Genomic DNA, 20,027 nt, shown 5'->3' on the forward strand with positions numbered 1-20,027 from the left:
GACTAATCAATGGCAGAGATGTTTTCAACAACCTAAATTAGGATGTGGCGCAATGTTCTTTGTGCATATCAATCTGCAGTGCAAACAACAGAATGAGTACAATTCACTGCAGACATCCTGAGACACATCACAAGGTTTCAGTGCAAGTGTACAGCGGCATGCAAAACTGCTGTTTTATAAATACTGTGACTCCTCAAACCTTGTCTCAACAATTAGCAGCCGTGGGCTCCTCTGAACAGCTGCCTAGCACTCTCAAAATGTGAATAATTGATGGGATGGAAATGTGTCATCTTTAACTTTATGCTGTTTGCTATTTTGGTCGTCTTTTACTCGCTTGGATATTCACAGTCACAGAAATTTTCACCCAATTGAGGGAGCTCCCAAAATTTTGCAATCCACTGTATGAGCCTGTTCAAAAAAATGTAGTGCACAAAGGGCATTTATGCGCATTCCTCCATTAAAGAACTACTTCAATGACCCACACTTGTACAATGAAAAACTATTATAGGAAAAACACAGCAGTTCTGTATTACAAATTCATTTATGTGTCCAAAAAGGCAAAACTAGTCAAAATTGTTATGACTGAAGTGTGTGATTATTTGTTTGTGTGTTTTCAGGTGTCAGCAGGTGCACCTCTTCCCAGAGAGTACATTGATGAGGTATGACCCATATGCATACATGTGCACAAACACAGCCACTGTGATTTAAGGATAAACATGAGGGAGACCTGACAACCCTGTCTACATTTCTGAGCTGAGGAGTTTGGTGTTTTAGACATCACTTCCAACTGAGTTAGAATGATTAGCTGAGCCTGTTGTATTCCATTTAGTCATAAAGATCAGGATGCTTTTATGAAATTAAAGCCAATTAAACTAATTGGCCAATGCAGTACTCCAATTATGAAACAATCATGGCCTCATTAACATAATGCTATTTATTCGTGTGCCGGTGTGTTGTGTTTTAGAGTGAACTGCGATGGCAGCCATGCAGAGCTAGGGGTGACGATACAGCATCCTCTTAGTGTAGCTTTGTGGCCCACGACACCCACAACATGCCCTTAGGGGCTTCTCATGGTCTCAACCCTTTGTAAAGATGCGAAAGAGCAGGATAACACAAATAACAGGATTGCTGCACACTTATACATTGGTGCAACACATTTCGCACAGTATTACATAACCACTTTTCACATCCTTTATGCTGGTTTGTCCTTTGGGCCAAGTGTGATATGAGCCATGGACAGCTTGGGAAGTGAGCCACCATTTGACACATTTACGGAGATGCAATAAAAGAAGTTACAGATTGTATTCAACTGATCTGTTTCAGGCCTGTAGCTATGCTCCCCGTCCATATGCATAAATACTTTGTCCACTAACATGGTTAAGAGCCCTTATATGATTAACAGCACAAATAAAGACTTTGCATGTGGTTTCCGGATATTTGGGCCTTTGCAGTGTAGATTCTTTTTGGTGTGTGCGTGTGTTCACGTTCATATCTGGCTAGGATCACTGGTCTTTCAGGCAGGTTCAGCTGAGTAAATAATGAAACCATATAAGTTAATTGTGAAGCTTGTAATGAGAACCAGAAGTACTGGGGCTAACAGAGCCAGGGAAATGAATTTACAGGACCTGTATGGCCTTAGTGCTCTGAGCCTGGGGCTTCATACACACACACACACACGCAGTACAAGATTGGATTACTGCGGTCAAACTTGGAGTTGCTGCACAAGATGCCGTTAATGTGCTTGGGAGTAACTGGACTGTGTACAATGTGAGAATGATAGCTGAAATACCGCACACAGTAGGGAACTACCAGTCTTATTCCATGAGGGTTTTTCCATTGTAGGGGAGGTATTCAAACAGGTGTGAGTGCTTTATCGACCGCAAGTGAAACTGAACTCCAAACTACAGAGATTCAGATAGAGGCTACAAAAGTACAGAGAGCCTAACACCGAGAGGCATGACAGAGGACACAGCTAAGGGGAGGAGAGCGACACAGATAGTGGGATGTGGTCGGCACTGCAGTGTGGCCCAGCTGTCTCTTGCTGTGAGGCTGTAGTGGAACGGCATGGCTTGGCTTGGCACTGCCTGGCTAAAGCGGACTAACCCGGGCACATGGAAAGACCCTGTATGCCCTCCAATATCTAAGTGTCCAAACGTTACCAATGTACCACATCAATAAAATAAAACTAATTGTATCTAACAAGGCACAAGGTTAATGCCATATGTTCCTATTTATTTGTTTGGAAAACCCCAGGTGAATGGATAAATATAAAATGAAGCCATTTAAGGTAAACGTTTGCAGGACTGGCACATTTCCTGTCATACACTTCATATTATATCTCTGCGTGTTACTTGGCAATGAACACAAGAGTCGAGGTTTCTAGCATTTTTCGCTGTTGTACTGACAACATAATTAAAAACTATCCTCAGAATTGAGTTACATACCAAGCTGGATTTTTAGCATCTTATTCTGCTTTTCTTTAAGACAACTGCCAACAGTGTTTGACATTTTTCAATAGTTACCCTAACCTTACCCTAACCTTAAACCAAGTCTTCACCCCAAAATATAATCATTTAATTCATCGGGACTTGTGTTTTATCCCCATAAGGAAGATGAAGCTGAAACTTAATGGTGGGCCACAGGCCAAAAGCAAACACCTATTGTATTGTATCATATTGTTTGTATTGTATTGTATAGATGTAAAGTGGTACTAGGATCCAAAGTTCCCTATATTGACTGACTTTGTTTCTTCTGTCTCTTTGTCCTCTAGAATCTGAGCCTAGTTGCAGGTGGTTGTCGTAGCAATCTGAGGAAGCAGATCCAAATAGCACACCTGTTTGGGGTTCCGGTTGTGGTGGCGCTCAATGTCTTCAAGTAAGTTGCATTCAGACACACACATCCACAAAAACACTAACTTGGGTCACCAACCTTTCTGTAATATACAGTAAATGAATAGAATTGACAGTAGTAGTGGCGTACTCCATGCACTCCTTATACCCACAAAAATACCATCATGGCCACCAAGCACTGCTAACAATGTTTCCCATGGTGATCCTTCAGGACAGACACCCAGGCAGAGATTGACCTTGTGTGTAAGCTAGCAAAAGAGTGTGGAGCATCTGACGCTGTGCCATGTCACCACTGGGCGCAAGGGGGGCGAGGTTCCCTAGAGCTGGCCCAGGCTGTGAATGAGGCTGCCAGCAGACCCAGCAACTTCCAGTTCCTGTACAACGTAGAGGTGAGAGCAGATGGAAAAACTGCATTTTGTGTGTTTCTCAATTGATCATAAGTTAAGATCCCCTCCAGACATAGAAATACTCAAGATAATTTTATTTTTATATGAATTTTTCTTGCAAAACTGCAATTACCCAGTTAAAAATGACATCTAGTCCTTTTCTCTTAAAGGAAAATCCAGAATCTGTGAATATGCAAATATGTTTCATTTCAAAAGTTTTGCTAGTGGGCACAACTTCACGACTTCACTCTGTATGCATACACCATTATGCACTGTGAAGCTCGAACATCCAAGTGAAGCAACAACAAGCAAAACATATTTTTGAGACTTGAGAAATATAGCTTTGCCCGGAAAGACGCCATTGTTTTCTCGCTATATGACAGGCAGTTGTAATTATCCCTGTTCATCCCTACTGTCACAGCATTGGGTACTTTCTGTTTGCAGTGAATGACATGTGTTTTTTGGGAGCATGGCAAGAGAAAATCGGATGTAAAAACCATCAGCTGGTTTGAGTTAGTGAGTTTGGGAAGTTGTGACTTACATTAACTGATCCTGTTATGCTGATGTCTATGTATGTGTGTGTGTCTGTGTGTTTACCGTGTGCATGTGCCTGCATACCAACAGTCCAACAATAGTAGGAGTAGTAGTAGGAGTACAACAGGTCCTGTACTAATTTGATTAATCCAATTTTGAGTCCAATAGCGTAAAGTCTAGTTAAATGAGCAAATTAAAAGTCCAAGTTCACAATGACAGCTAGGTGAAGTAGGGGTTAGAAGGATGGTCAGTGAGCTTAGAGGATGTTTGGTGTCACAGACTGAACAGGAGACTTCAGGGACCAGAGACCGAATGTGTTTGAAAAGGAGGATTCAGCAGGGCATGTGGCAGATGCATCAGACCAGCAGAGTGGATTTAGGATACACAGAACTTTAGAGGATGCTTTGTTGGGGTTGCGGTGCTCAACATGTCTCAGGAAGAAGAAAAACTTGGTTTACAGCATCCATGTTAAGAATGACCATTATCGACAACATGTCACGCTAAGACCTTATGACCTTAATGATGTGCTCAATTAACTAAATTGAACTGCTTGCCAGGCCTTATCTGGCTTCCTTGTCTTGAGACAAGTGATTAGAAATACTATGTCTCTTCAAGAAGAAAATCAAAATCAAATCATTTCTAATTTGCAAGCATCCTTAAACTTAAGTAGTTTAGGTTTGAGTCCAAAGTGTATGCTGCATGTGATGGCAGCCATCCATGTTATTTTATAGCAGGAAAGCACATGCTGGCACAGATGCACAGGACAGGAATGTTGCAGTGTTCCTTCACGTTACAAAAATCTCTGCTGATAGCACATGTTCTTCTATGGTCTTATGGCTGCCAGAACTGAAATCAGGAGTTTCAGGTATGGAGGCATGTGAAATAAGAAAAAGCTTTCTCAACCTCAGACAGATGTCCAAATTCGCATATTCAGGTTATATCTATCTGTTGTATATGACAATGGCAAATATGGTTTGCTCTATTGACACCATGGTGTAACATAGTAATGGTTTGTTGTCGACCACGAGGGAAGCAGAGGAGAACAAAGGAATGCAGTGTCATGTATGAGTCGCTCTGTGTAGATCTTATTAACCCTGACATCACAGGGATGTGTATTCACTAAATCTTATTTCCTCAATTCGTCCCTGCAACCACGGTGCTCATGTGTTTCCACCTGTGTTTGTCTCTGTCTTTCCCTTAGATGCCGATTGTGGAGAAGATCAGAACAATCGCCCAGAAAGTGTATGGAGCTGATAACATTGAGCTTTCTCCAGAGGCCAAGGCCAAGATAGATTACTACAATCAACAGGTGAGCTCACTGCTGCTGCAATAACAACTGACTCACACACTGACAGCAGCTCATCTCCCGTCTCTGTCTTTCTCTGCATCTCACTTTCTGTCTTATTTACACACACACCCATTAACCTCTTTTCTTGTTCTTGTTCTTTTTCCTGTGACCAGGGTTTCAGTTCATTGCCCATCTGCATGGCCAAGACTCATCTGTCCCTGTCGCACATGCCTGACAAGAAGGGCGCACCCACTGGGTTCGTTTTGCCAATCAGAGATGTTCGTGCTAGCATCGGGGCTGGCTTCATCTACCCACTAGTGGGAACGGTATGTACCTTTAGTCCGAAACGTAGCAGAAGGCTAATGCTAATTTCAGTCTTTGGGCCTTATAGCTCACAGTCACAGAGCTTTTTGATTGTGACTGGATCTACGAATCTGCATAGATGTCATAAGCACATTTATTTACCGTGTGTCTAATGTGTTTGTTCCATCACCATTAATAAGAAACATTTCATAACAGAATCAAAGCTGTGGACTACATTTAATAAATACTACACACTGCACAGTATGATACATTGAGCAGCTCAGCGCCACTTCACATCAGACAAACACATCTAGCAAGTAGGTGGCGAACACAGTGGAGCATTTAGGAGCTAAGGAGCCTATTTTCCTCAGGAGGTGGTTTGTTTCCACTGCTGGCCAAAAAAATCAGTTAATGAAGGTTTAAAAGTCAAACCTGGAACATGTTAGGCTTCACCCTGAGGGGTTAATTGCCAAGTATTTCAGCCTAGAGCAATGTGTTTATGATGAACGTACATTTTGACCCCGTGCACCGAGCCTTATGGATGCTTTCTTGTGTGTTCGTCTGTACACGTGTATTTCAACGTTTCAGAGGGTATAGGGTGTAACCCGGTCTCTAATTGTCAAAGCAGTTTTGAATGGCTACTTACTGCGCAAGACACTGAATCTAATTTTACTGCCTGGCGCCTTTCCTTTACCTCATTACTGTAATATGCAACTTAAACACGGCTGTCTCCAGCTCATCACAGAAAGTCGGGTGGGGTATACTCAGTGAAAGTTTAATGAAAATCCCAATTAAACTTCTGGGAGACCACAATCTCTGATTATGTTGATGTTGAGAGGTTGTTGTGGTTTGTTAGAGTCACTGATTTTTCTTTTTCTGCCTGGTTTACTCCTTAATTGAAGCATCTCTAGAGAGCTCTGACAGTAGAAACATTATGTTCATGACTCCTGGTCATGACAGCCCACATCGAGTCATTGGTCCTTGCATGTGCTGTATCCATTTCTTCTCACTCTCCTTCCTTCCCCGTAGTTTGTCCCTGAATGAAGTTTATATTTGGGTCCTGTCTCTTCTTATCCTGACAGCCATGTTACTGAGCTGGTTAGAGCGGAGCTGGGCTGGCTGGAGCCTCTTGGTTGATGATAGGCCAGACAGGAAGGAAGCGGCTTCCTGAGCATTTTGCCTCCTGCTGTTTCACCAGCGTACCCTGGGGGCCGAGCTTTGATAGGCTGGAGCAGAGGTGTCAAACACCAGGCATGCTGGGAAGCCACGGCAGTGTCATTGTGCGGTGTCTGTCCAATCTCCCAACCTTGCCTTTGATCTGCAGTGGCCTGCAGAGCCACTGGCACTCGAGAACCTTTGAACTGTGACTCCGAACCCAAAGGAAATCTCCAAATTGTCTTTTGAACTCTTTGGCTCAGCCTCCGTTTGCCAGACTGATCCAAAGACTGAATCTGAAGTTATAGAGGTGATATTTTAACGTCTTGTACAGCAGTAGATGCCCACAAGAAACTGGATGTAGAACCCCAGAATCACATATCAGATGTTTAGAGAGGCTGTTAAAAGAACCCTCTAGGAGAAAATGTGTTAGATAAGGCAAGTCTCTACTCTTTACTGTCACATGAACTTGAATGAAAAATCATTTAATTATACTTGATTGAAAGGTAAAGTGTGCGCGCATTGCGAATTCCCGATATAAGTATGGCTGCATTTTTTTATTTAATGAAATCCGGCAAAACATTCACAAGCTCTCAGGTCACACTTGACTCAGATCGCACACACAACTCCGGAGGCAGTGAGGGCGTGAGTGTGTGTGTGTGTCTGTGTGTGTGGGGGGGTGTTGTTTAGGGGGTTAAGGGTCTTAACAGGGTGAAGAATCAGGAAGGGGCTGATGTCATTCTTCAGATATGTGAGGGAGGGGTCGCAAGCAGAACAATAGATCTCTGTAGAGTTCACATCCCGTTAGAGCTGCCTCCACTGTACCGTTAAACCCAAACCCAGCTCAGATTTATAGAAACCTCCCTCCTTGGCTGGATATTCCACCTGGTCCCAACTGGTTAATGTTTAACAAGTTAGAGATCGGTTAAAGGACTGTGATTACATCTATCAAAGGGAGCACACAAGATCAAAGTAGACCTTAATTTATTTTGGCTGACATTGCTTATTTCAGTGACCCAAAGGCCAACGGGTTCAGTAAACCCAGGCATGTTTTTATCTTTGAAACACACCTGTTCTTCAGCTGTAGTTTTCCTTCTGTTGCTGTAAAACTGATGCAGAGATCGATTAACAAGTTACGAAGCATAACAACCCAAATTTGAAGATAAGTCTCTGTGCATCATCCCAGGAATCCACTGCAATGGTTTGAGTGTATTTTTCTCTAATATGTCGGTGCTGAACATTTATTTAGTCACACTTAAGATGAGTCTTAAATGAGGCTTATGTCTTTCACGGAATATTCTTAATCGTCTGATGTTTACAAGTTGTCACTGTGAAGTTCAAAGTGCTCCTCAAGGGGAAGTAATGCACTCTTGTAGGTGAAAGTTCAAACTTGGCCCAGAATCAGTCTTCTGTCATTAATGTAACTTCACATTTCCAGTGGTTCATTTTAGCAATTGATTTTTCACCATTCTCTCACAGCCAAGAATGCAACTTCATTAAATGAGCATGCAGCCGAACATGAAGGAGCAGCCATTTGACTTTTTATTGAATATTTGCTGTCACACTTATTCACTAATTTCAACGTTTACCTCCCTCTAATGCTCCATTAATCTTAAATGTCACGAGAGTTCCCTTTTCAATTAAATTTCATAATCTTCTCAATCCTCTTCTGTAGTAACTGCTGTCGTTGACCAAGACTCTTCTCCAGAATCACTGGGGGGTAGAAATCCGGCTGCATTGTCTCCTCCAGGGTTTTCCCTGACAAAGACACATTGTGTTTGGGCATAATAGAGGGGCTTATTTGGCCGAGTGGAGTTTCCAACTTTAGCCACGGAGTGTTGTGTGTTTTTGCGAGTGCCAACTTGTTCTCAGGCTGGAGAGGAGGACCAGCTAACAGTGCGGTCTTTGTTGCTTTCAAAACCTTGACAGTTTATCTGCACATTGCAGCATCTTTTGAAATTTAAATGTGAGGCCTGATAATTTATACCAACGAGCTGAGAAGAAAATTACTGATTTGTTTTATTTCATTTTTTTTATGGGTTTAGAACCTTTAGTTATATCTTTCTGTGATCTAAGCTCAGCAGTTTAATTTGAGCAAAAAAGTGAAACTGTCGGTTGTCGGTTTTTATTTATTGCTTCCCTACTTTGTTGTTTAGGATGTTAAGACAGGTGCATTTTCATGCTTTCTGACCACATTCTATAGTAATTATAGCTCATTTCCTTGAATGGCAGTCCTGTTTAGAGGTGTGATATATGCTCAGTAATACCTGCTTCCTTGTTTATAATTACAATATATAACAGAATCACAGTGTGTACAGTCCACATTGGTCTGCATCTTGTCTCATTGGACATTTGTTAAGTGGCGGAAGCGGGTGCAGAACAGAATGAAACTATAATAGTTGAGTGCGGACCAAAATACTAATACTGAGGCATTATTCTTATTTCAACCATGAGAGCTCAGTTGGAAGTGTGGAACAATATCTGCTGAGGTTAACAATTGAGGAAGACATTGATAATTACACCCCATAGATGTGAAGCATCTTCATTAAACGTACATGCAGGACAGGATCCATCCACGTCTAGACCACTCTGTGGTGGAGTAGAGCCAGCAGGTGGATGACGGAAAATTTACCCCTTGAGGAATAAAGACCTATTATTATTGTATTTTCCACATTCAATGTTGATATCAACTAGAGCTGCAATGATTAGTTAATTAATCGAGGGGGAGAAAATTGCATTTTGAAAATTGAGTCTTTTTTCAAGCAAAAATATGACAGTTACAGCTTCTTAAATGTATTTATTTGCAGCTTTACCTGATAAGCAATTTTCACTATTTTGTAATGTTTTACAGACTGAATGATTAAGTGAGTGATCCATCGTGCTTCAACTGTGAGTCACTTAACATCGTCTGAAAGGATGAAAGGGAATTGACGTTTGTCGGTGACCTCATGCAATAATGTCCGAACATTGTGATGTCACAACTAAAAGGAGCCCAAGGAGTGAAGTAACTCGTCTGCCGTCACTGTTGATGTCTGAGTCGTCTGTGGTTTAAGCCTTATCGATGGACGCGGTCAGAACAGTGTCGTGTAACAGCAGTCACTGTTGACATCAGAGCCGCCAACAATGAGAGTGAGCAGTTAGCATCTGCCCTGTCAGATTGTGTAAGCGTATATTCCTCGGTTTGTCCCTTCGTTTACTCGCAGAGCTGCGTTTCCTCAGACAGGAAATTGGCTGGTCACTTCCCTCTGTCCTCCCTCATTTCCACTAATGGGCCCATAAAACTGGCCCTGAGTCAGAAGGGGGGAGGCATGTGAAGAATGTCGCTCCCTAATGAGCGAGATAATTTACTTTTCAGCTTGGATGGGATGATCTGACTGGGCTTTGGGAGAGGGGAGGGTCAAAGTGTTTTATGAGTCTGACAGTTGCCTTGGATTATTATATTATATTATATATTATATTATATTATATTATTATTATAATGTGCAAACCAGTTCCTTCTTATCTGTCAACAAACAAACACTGGAGTTATGCATTTATTAACTTGAAATTTTAGATTCAGATCAGTTTTGGCACCTAAACCACATGTGCTCACTGTCAGTATCTGGTTTTGTTGACTGTTAGCGCGAGCCTTCAATCACATGCTCTCTGCTGTAAAACAAATTTCTTTAGGAAAAAAAACATATATTGCTTTTTCCTAGTCAGAGCAACAGGGTCCACATGCCAGGCCATTAACTAAAAGTTTTCCCTCAATAACCTCCTAATTACTCCTTAGTGATAGTAAGTAAGGAAGTCGTTGTACATGAAGTGCATTATTGATGACTTGACCCTAAGCACCAGAATAAGGCATTCATAAGTGCTCTATAATTACAAAAAAGAATCAGCATTCTACTAATATGCATGCTAATAAACAACTGGTTATGGGTGAATATGTGTACCTTTATATAAATTGTGACCTTATGTTGCACGCAATAGGAGTTTCCATAATATCAGATATCACTTGCTAATAAAGCCATTGCCCACCAGAAAGACAAGTGTGTTGGATTAAAAACAAACATAATCACCTGTACTCAGAACATTTTGAATCCCAGACCTTCATGAGATAACATTTTCATACTTTTCAGTTCTTTCAGTATTTCAGATACAAATTCTGCTTCTTTCAGCTACTGAAACTCAATGTGGTTCTCAGAAATTCAGTTTCTTCAAACGCTCTTCTTCTGGTGGGAATCTTGATCCATCTGAACCGTAGACAGCATTACCACTATGACTTTGTGTATAGCCTCTTAACTTTCTCTCATATCTGTCGGGTAGCCTTTTGTTTTCCATGTTTTGACAACGGTGAGAACAAAGCGACCGCTGTCTGTTCTTAAACTCATCACTGCTAAAGTGGAGGTTGTCAACACATTGATCATCTGTTTGCTCAGAGTTAAATGAGTCTAGATTATAGTCATTGAACCTGCAGGGGTTGATCTTATTCTAACTCATTTATACAAGGTCTGATACCAGCTCTTCGTGGATCGTCTTTAGCTATAGAGCAGCTGTGTTGTGGCAAAGGCTTTAATATTAGGTTTTAGTTATTATCTAGATTGTAATCTTACCTTCTTATTTGGTTCTGTTGTCACTGACGTTTTTTATGAGACTCCTGTCTAAAAAGCAGATGCAGATGTCTTGGTGTGTGGATGCAACTTCACATATAAGGTGTCTGTTCATAATAATTCATACACTGCATTCCTTCCAGTCGCCATTTGTGTATTGATTTTTTTAATCAGAGTGATTCTAATGTATCAGTTGAACTTTTTTCTTGTAATGTGCAGTAAATTTCAGTGTAGGTGCACTGTCTCACACACTGCTTGTATATTTATTGCATTCTACACGTCTGATCACCTCGGCGTTAACAACTAGACGTCTAGGCATTTAGACTAAAAGGTCATGAGCAAATATGTAAGCGACACAGTGTGAGGGGCTTTTTTCCACTTTTGTTTAGTGTATAAAAAATGTGGTGAACAGATAGCGGTCGCAGTGTAGTCCAGTAGACTGTAGTATTAGTTTTTACCATTTTGAATTGGACCAAACAATCTGAAACAATAGCTGCATTAAAAACATGAAACAAGTTGAGAGGGAAAGGGATTACAGCCTGATTTTGACTTATTTTTCTTCTGCTTTTGTTGTGTTTCCCTCAGATGAGCACCATGCCTGGCCTGCCAACCCGACCCTGTTTCTACGACATTGACCTTGACCCGGTCACAGAGGAGATCACTGGGCTCTTCTGAGCATGCTCCAATTGAAAGACATCAAAAAGGTATTCTCTCGTGTAAAGCGACATGAAGTAGTCCATAAAATATACCGTTGCAGTCATCAGAGGTAGCATTCATTGTGTTATTATAAGCATTTTACAGGCTGTCGTTGTCTATATAACTTCTTTCATCAGACTTTATTTCCTCCCTGGAGTTTTTAGTTTACAGCCTCATTCACTCTGTGCCAAGGCTCCAGCCTGTGAGGCTACACTCTCACTCTCACACACAGTTAAAATCATCATCCTGTTATTTCCCTGCTCTGTTCCCAGGATCCCTTAGCTCCACGCGTCCACCATCAGACCCATCCATCTCCTCCACAGGAAATGCTTTCTTTCTCCGCACAGCAGCCTAAACTCTCCCCACATCACAGTAACATGTTCACAGAGAATTAGCTTTATGCTGTATTTGCACATCTGTGTGATTTGCCAAAGATGACATCTTACATCCATATCATGTATACCGAATCTGCTGTATCTGTGTGTTTTTGTGTATGGAAGAGTCAATCTTCAGCCATCTTTAATTTTACTTTAATGTTGTTTTCATAGAATTCTAATTCCCTTTATTTCTGTGTGCGTGTGGGAAAAAAAGTAAATCAAATGTCTTATAATGGGGCTAAGTTTTTTTTATACATGTCTTAAGCTTTTAAACTGAAATGGGTGCAGCTTGTGTATTTATTAACTAAATTGCTGTTGTACGCACAAAAACACATTGTGGTGTTTATGTAACCTCCGGTCTCCTGACCTGGTGGATGCTGCTGAATGTCAAGCCGCCGTACTGCCTGAGTGAAAATCACTACAAGTTACATAAGATAGAATCATCAGCTCAAAGCCGTTTCTGAGACGGTGTTCAAGTATTACACTAGTATAACATGAGAAAGGTTAAAATGAATTGTGGTTTTACCACAGGTGTTGAGCCCTCCAGATCCTGATGCATGTTATTGTCAGTTTAGTTACTTTAAAGGTCTAAACAATAGCTCATTGAATAAATGGCATTTGCTGAAGGGTACTGCTTTTTTTCATTAACGTTTACAATTATTTTAGGATGTTATAGAGGTGGTCTTAATTTCAGGCGAGGTGTCCCACCTCCACTATAGAACCACATATCTCTGTGCTTTTATCTGCTTACAATGTCAGCTGGTGTGTCTTAATTACTGTGAAATCCCAGGTGTAACTCAAGCTATTGTTAACTGATAACTGTACAAAGTCTCCACGTTATACAACCAGTGTGGAAGTAACACAAATTTGCTCTGAAAAAAAAAAGTGTCGTTCTCATTGACAACAGCCTTTTTGAATAAACCTTTTATTTACTCCAAAACTGTGTGTTTGTGTTTTCACACCCAGCAGTTGACTTGTGGCTCAGCCCATCTGTTGTTTGGACACATGCGCTCTCTTCCTGTTGTCTCCTCGTTCACCAAGAAGATGCTTCAGTGCAAACCTATGTTTGTTGCAAAAAAAAAAAAACTTCCTCTTTCTCTCTCACTCCACTTGCACATAAAAATGGTAAATTTTTCATAATATTCTTCTGTTTTTCTGTGCAGTTTTACTCCCACAGGGGGCGGTCCCCGTGTTGGAAGTGTGCCTGAAATCCAATGTTTTGAGCCCTCAGCAGCACCCCAGGGTGCAGCATCTGTCATTATGAGGTGTTTGGGTTTGCAGGATGGAGCCAACATACTGTACATGTGTGCACATGTGTGTGCCTATCGTAGCTGGCATTCCACACCTGCTAAGTCTGTTATTCTCTGTGTTCACCGGGCAGGATCTGGCACTTAAACTACAGTCAACACTGCAGGAATGCTCTCATTTATACAGGAATACTCCAACAGCATATTTAGTGTGTGTGTATGTGTGTGTGTGTGTGAGACTGAACCCTCTTGTTTTGAGCTGATGACAGATTTGAAGACATGGTGTGGAGGGGCCTTCGTCATTGCTTTGTAACGTACTGGAAAATCCCTGCGTTGTCAAGTCAAGAGCTGTTTATGTTGAGCTTCTGACTTGATCTGCTGAATCCTCCAGTTGTTTAAGCTCTTGTATTTTAGTACTCATATTTAATACACTGGCTAATTTCAGTACCAAGGACAGGTCCTTTTGAATGTTTGTGTCAGTGCAATTCAAGAGTTGCAGGAAAATGGCTCAGATTATTGATCCACGGCTGAATTACCAACAGGGCAAAGCAGGCAACAGGTCTTGAACCTCAGACCTCCACAGGGCCCAAAGGCCTCACATCCACTGTGTGTCAGTTCCCTTTTTTAAATTTGATTACTTGCAAATTTGTTTGTAATTTCACACAACTTAAATACAATATCAACTGAGGCATGTAATCTCGTTGCCCTGTTTACGTTGTTCACATTGTGCATTTCTCTTAATTAAGTTGTTTCATTAAATGATCACAAGCCAACTGGCCTACACAGGGGCCAGGTAGTATCTCTTTAGTATATAGTACAGGAGTACTGGTTGGTTTCTGGGTCTTTGTGCAAAACCATCTATACTGCGCTGAGTGAGCTGTATTTGGACGTAATAAGTGTTTGTTCAGTATGACTTATGTATTGCATAATGCTGCACATGTTCCAGTCCACTTGAAAGGTGTTTAATGTCAATTTTGTCAAAAAGTATGTTAATTACTCAGGCTTTCAGACAGCTGGCTCTCAGCGTTACATTGCATGTCTTACAGCCTGTGTTGTCTGGTAACGTCTGGTTTACATCACGTCACAAACTCCTTAATCCACCGCTTGTAACAAAGTGTCTGGGCGAGCCCTCGCTTGGTGCCCACGCCAGACATCAACCCTCAGGGCCGAATTCTTCACCTCACCCTGCCTCTGTCTGAAAAACACTTCCCACCGTTTCACTGTTGCATTGTAAAAAAAAAAAAAAAAAAGAAAAAAAAATGCAGTCCACGTATCAACTGGAAGTCCAGTTGGAATGTCTCAAAGTTTTCATTATCTATCTGCATATTTGCAGGCTGTAGACATGCAGTGATATCGCCTGTATCAAAAAGTTGGACATTCTTACAGTTTTACTGCCAGCTAATGCTGCCAAGTGTCTTACAGTTCAAATCTCTCTATCATCTTCTCACATTTAAGCAGAATGATGACCTTTTGCCACCAAGTATACTCTGGTGTGTATTTTACTGTCAGCAGAAAACAATAGGCTTGTTGTGAGTTTGGTAAGTCCTGGAGTGGATTCCCATTTCCCCTCAGAAGGAGAACAAGATAGCAAGTGTGAAAGAGAGAGTGTTTGTGAATGTTTCTGAACCCTTCCTCCTGTAAAGTGTGTGTGTGTGTTTGTATGTAAGCATGCTTTGGGCCTTTAATGTGCCTTTACATTACTGTTTTATCGAGCGGAGAGCATGACATATCCGGTAAGGCTTCCACTTTAATGAGAGCCTCCTTCCCCCATCTTACTCCACTCCTCCGCCCCCCCTCCTCTTTCAGATGACATCAGCGTTTCTGCTGATAGGCCTGCCATGCTGAGGGTCATTGACTAACACACACAAGTGCAGCCTGTATTCTCACTGAATCATGTACAGTAAAAAACAATATGATTCAGTTCTTGTTTGAAAAGTTCTGCTGTCATGGCTAACAAAGACATGTTATTGAGACATTAATGTCCTGACAGAGGTTTATATTACCCATGAATCACATGACTTTAATCACATTCAACAAGTACAAGTTGCATCTTTTGCTTCATTGATTCATATTTCTAAGTCGAAAAATGTACAGAGAAAATCCTGAGCTTTCAGGAGCTCCGTAGAAATACAAATAGTCAAGGGATGAAGCCATCAATGTTTTCTGAGATGAATGTCCTACCTTATCTGCTAGACGTGTCAATTTACTGCATTCCTATTAAGATTAATATTAATCTGTAAGAACTGACCAACACGTCTTATTAAAATACAATTAAAACCATTACATTTAAACTTCCTGCCTCATGTCATCACTGGATCTTCAATGAATGTGAAGTGAAGCTGCCTCACGACATGTTTGTTTCATGAATAAATACTGGAAAAATTAACAATCCGTACAAGAACTTTAACATCCTGACCACGTCTGCAGTAGCATCATGTGAACTTGAAAAATGTATTTGTCACTTATTTAATTTTCACAAAATTACATCAAGAGATAAAAAAATAATAATAATGTAAATGGGGTTGTCATCTTCGTAAATGCACAATTTCTTGCACATTACTACCTGTTTTAAGACATGAGCTATAAACAAAACAGTAAGAAACGTATTTTCTTTTCAGGAACCTTTTTGCAAAAAAATTCAAAGGTCATAAAACATTTGTGGGACCCGGACCCAATAACAAGACTGTAAAGTCATGAGATAGGACAAGAGTTAAGTAGCCAACATCTTTAAGAACAAACCTTGGAGTTAAACCTTCATATCAGGCTTAATTTTTAGGTGCGGGAGCTGGATATCAGTCCTTCGTAGGATTCACCCCTTCAGTAATGCTGATGGTGTGAATGTAGCCGACCCATTGACAAACCAAGGAGTTGCTTGTTTATTTCTTGGCTCTGAGAACTGCACTCATAAAGATCAGTGGGTTTACTATTACATTAAAAAGGTAACTCGGGGGAAAATGCCGAACAGAGCTCTTCATATTGAGTGTACGTCGACTCTGTGCGTCATTCCTACACGGTCGTCATGTGTCTGTGGTTATTTGACATGATGATGTTAAGCTTTATCAAATTAAATCTGTGCTACACTGTCATGATCAACACTGTGGTTAGAGAAGGAGCTGTAACGCCATGGAAGGTGGTTTGCAGCTGGCTGACAGAAACACTGAGCTTTGTAAAAGTAATTTGACTGTAACTTCACTCAGTTTTACATCACTGGTTTCTTTCTGTGGCAGTATCACCTGACTTCAACATTCAGGTATTTAACAGTATAATAAAGTCTATTATTTCAAATTTAAAACAATGTTAGAAGATTGGATAAAAGTTCAGCATTCCTCATTTATAGGTGTGCAAATTATGCAGTTCAGACCTTTAAAAGACTACTCAACCGATTTATTTACATCACATTTCCATTATTGCCAGATTCATGACGGACAGTTTTAAAAAACATTCTTCTTCCGTGTTGCTGCGTGACATCTGAACCCAGAAATCCAAGTCCACGGGTCTGCATGAAAGAAATCCCTTTTGAGCTATAAAAAAAATTGCTTCTCCAGATTTTTGTCATCTGCTCAAATTGCTGGTATATATTTTGCCCCAAAAGGATCGATAAAATGCCCCTCATAGTTACTTTCAGGTGAGGTTGCTGTTGCGTACTCTTTGCTCACACTTTGATGGGTCATAAACCTCCATGATAGTTTATTTCAGCATCATCTGTATTTCTCTCTCAAGGTGTTTGTTTGAACTGTGTATTTGGGTTTGGTTTGGTCTAGCTACAGAGACCCTCACTCCAGGCCTGTATGAACTTGGCTTTGAGCACTTGTGCTGTAATTTGTGAAGATTCCAGACAAAATGGCACATGGCCAACCCGCAATTAACCTCAACATCATCTCCCCATGAGCAAGGCAGAAGATGCTGTACCCTCGGACACCACGGCAATTGGTTATATATGTCAACAAGAACAATGTGTCTACTGTGTAGCCTATGGGTTTGTGTCAGAGAGACATTAGATTAGAGATTCAAAACCTTATTCTAGTTACATTTGGAGTGAACATTTAATTTTCTCGGCTGGTTGGAGCAACATCAAATAAGAGATACCGTCTCCAGCTTCAATGAACAAATTGAAAAAAAATGTGAATAAACTAAGAAGCTGCAGCCCTGTTGTGTTTGTTTCAGTGTTTTTACATGAGTCGCAAGAATATCTCTCTGTTGATAATCCCAACAATAAGAATCCCAACAAATCCCAACAAGACCCAACAGTATATGTCAAAGGAGATAATGCTTGACCTTGTTTACCTCAGGAGAAAGATGAAGAATAAATATTAAAGTGGCTTAAGCATATTTAAAAAGTGCCTACTGAATTAAGATAAGTCTTAAAGTGAAAATTGTACTCGAGCATAGTATAATTTACTTGTTAAAAGCTTTCTGTTTTCTCTTTTTATGTCATGTCTGTTTGTTGTGTTTGTTTTTTACCTGAGTGTATCCATATGAGTTAGTCTTGTATTTGTTACTTATCAAATAAATAAAAAAAAGTTGGTGTTGTTAAGAATGTTTTATAGTAATAATTTTGCCTCAGTACCAATGTTTTAGAATCTTCAATGTAAGTGATGACTCCACATATGCACACACACACACAGCTAACAATGCACTTTGACAGTTTATTATGTGTTTTGCCCATAAAATGTTTACCCTGCATCAGATAATCGTGATAAAAAGTGCAGTAACGCTATTTTAAATGAAGTATGCTAATAGTATAAAGTCTCATACAATGGAAACACTCAAGTAAAGGGTACTAAAATTTGCACAGCTGTGCAGGACCTGTGTGTCCCCACAGAGAGTGTCAGTATTTCTCTCATGTTCTTACAGCATGTGACACTGCAGCACTTCTTTACTCTAACAGTCTGGTTTTAAACTTCCTTATATGTCCGCAGGGGCTTGTATAGGTTTTGTTTTGATGTTTGCAGTGTTTTATGTAACAGCTCCAGTTTAATTCACCAGCCTCTCGGGATGTACCTAATTTCTATTCAAGACGGATAAAGGATGCTACACTGTATAAAAGCTTTTATTGAATTTATTGACCGTTCCCCTGTTCTCTCTCCTCTCTGCTCCTCCATCAGCACCGTCTCGGATGCTGCAAGGCGTGCCGCGGCACACCGGAGCCCCATGTGATACTGAAGGGAGGTGTTGAGGGGCGAAGGAGGCGGGGGGTGTCCTAAAAGAGTTTGCTGGTCCTCTCACTTCATCACTCCAGATCCAGGCCACCCCGGGGCGGAGCTGCGCTGTCGAGCTCGTCATTTGGACGCTTTGGTGGATACACGCTTCTTTGACACAGTCGCCTTTGGCGTGGAGATCATTCTTCTGTTTTTTAGACTGAAGACGAGAAGAGTTCACCTTCGTGGTTGTTCGCCATGGGAGCAGAGAGCTCAGCGCAGCGGGACGGGAAGAGCCAGGAGGATGCCTCAGCCTCCGCTGGGGAGCTGAGTGCGGAGGTGACCGCGCTGCAGGAGGGAGGCAGCGTCCTCGACAGCAAGGTACAGCCGAGGTTTTCTGATCCCTGTCCTGTTTGGACCTGCGTGCGCAGAGGCACGGAGACAAACCCCAGAGAGCGATGTGATGTCATATTTGTTATTTTAGTGGCGTTTATTTGTGCCTCCTGGTGTCTGCCGTAACGCTCCTACCTAAGCTCTGTTTATAGTTTACCTGTGTGTTTGTAAACATACCTGTCCTGCCCCCCCTCCACGCACCCACACTTCCAGCGTCTCACTTCGTGCGCATCAGCAATGTGCTGCGGCGCACAGGCTCCATGTGCGCCTGACGCTGTTTTTGCTGAGTAATGGGTCCACTTGTCTGCATTCCCGCAGTAATAAAACGCCAGCAGCTCAGCCCGGTTCAGATCTACCTCCAGACAGGCCACCTGGGCTCGTCTACCACCGCATTTGTCCTTGTGACCGTTTTGGAGCTCTTGGGCGAAGCACGAGATGAGTGGAGGGTTATTGTATTAGAGTGCAACACACTGATGATAACAGGTTCACCGTTCACTTTTCCCGTTTTTATTTCCATGTTTTTGCTCACTAAAATACAAAAATAGCAACCCTACAATACACAAAAATCTATTAATCTTTAAGAGACAGTTTTTGAAATTTATTTATTTATTTATTTATTTTTTGCATTTAAAACAAAGTGACAGGAAAACACACAAAGAATCATTAATTTATGACAGATGTGCATAGCCAGAAAAGCCAAGAGGCGCATCATGTGGCTGCCAAAATATAGACAAAATATAGTAAAATCCTAAAAAGAAGTGAAGTGATATATGAAATTGAACGTAATAAACAGAAATTTGATATGAAATGTAGCCTGTTGTGTATTATATCACATTATATCATAAAAGTCACAATAAATGTTGTAATCTAAAACCGCAGGCAAAATACATTAGTTTTGCTCAAACAAATCTTGTTCTTGTCCACTTACTTGGATTCCCACTGCTTTCAATATTGTAATTTCATCATTATTAGGATTTTTTACTGTGTCCCATCTGCTGCTGATGTGCGCCAGTCAGCAGTCCCATTTCTTTCACACAGAATCAAGTCACATTGAGCGTTTTGACCTCAG

At 41.1% G+C, this 20,027-nt stretch overlaps 2 protein-coding genes across 2 annotated transcripts in view; both read left to right on the top strand.

Annotated features, from left to right (window-relative positions):
* The window catches only part of mthfd1l (methylenetetrahydrofolate dehydrogenase (NADP+ dependent) 1 like), a 38,072-nt gene extending 24,927 nt beyond the window's left edge, over positions 1-13,145 (top strand). Inside the window, exons 22-28 of the mRNA XM_041958297.1 lie at positions 618-659; positions 2,771-2,874; positions 3,061-3,238; positions 4,971-5,078; positions 5,231-5,383; positions 11,693-11,811; positions 12,076-13,145. Coding sequence (XP_041814231.1) covers positions 618-659; positions 2,771-2,874; positions 3,061-3,238; positions 4,971-5,078; positions 5,231-5,383; positions 11,693-11,782 — 675 coding nt within the window. The 3' untranslated portion in view covers positions 11,783-11,811; positions 12,076-13,145. The remainder of the gene's footprint in view (positions 1-617; positions 660-2,770; positions 2,875-3,060; positions 3,239-4,970; positions 5,079-5,230; positions 5,384-11,692; positions 11,812-12,075) is intronic.
* A 5,531-nt stretch (positions 13,146-18,676) lies between these two features.
* akap12b (A kinase (PRKA) anchor protein 12b) overlaps positions 18,677-20,027 on the top strand; it is a 44,851-nt gene continuing 43,500 nt past the window's right edge. Inside the window, exon 1 of the mRNA XM_041958923.1 lies at positions 18,677-18,946. Coding sequence (XP_041814857.1) covers positions 18,824-18,946 — 123 coding nt within the window. The 5' untranslated portion in view covers positions 18,677-18,823. The remainder of the gene's footprint in view (positions 18,947-20,027) is intronic.

This window comes from Chelmon rostratus, chromosome 18 (assembly GCF_017976325.1).
Source record: "Chelmon rostratus isolate fCheRos1 chromosome 18, fCheRos1.pri, whole genome shotgun sequence".
Taxonomy (NCBI): domain Eukaryota; kingdom Metazoa; phylum Chordata; class Actinopteri; order Chaetodontiformes; family Chaetodontidae; genus Chelmon; species Chelmon rostratus.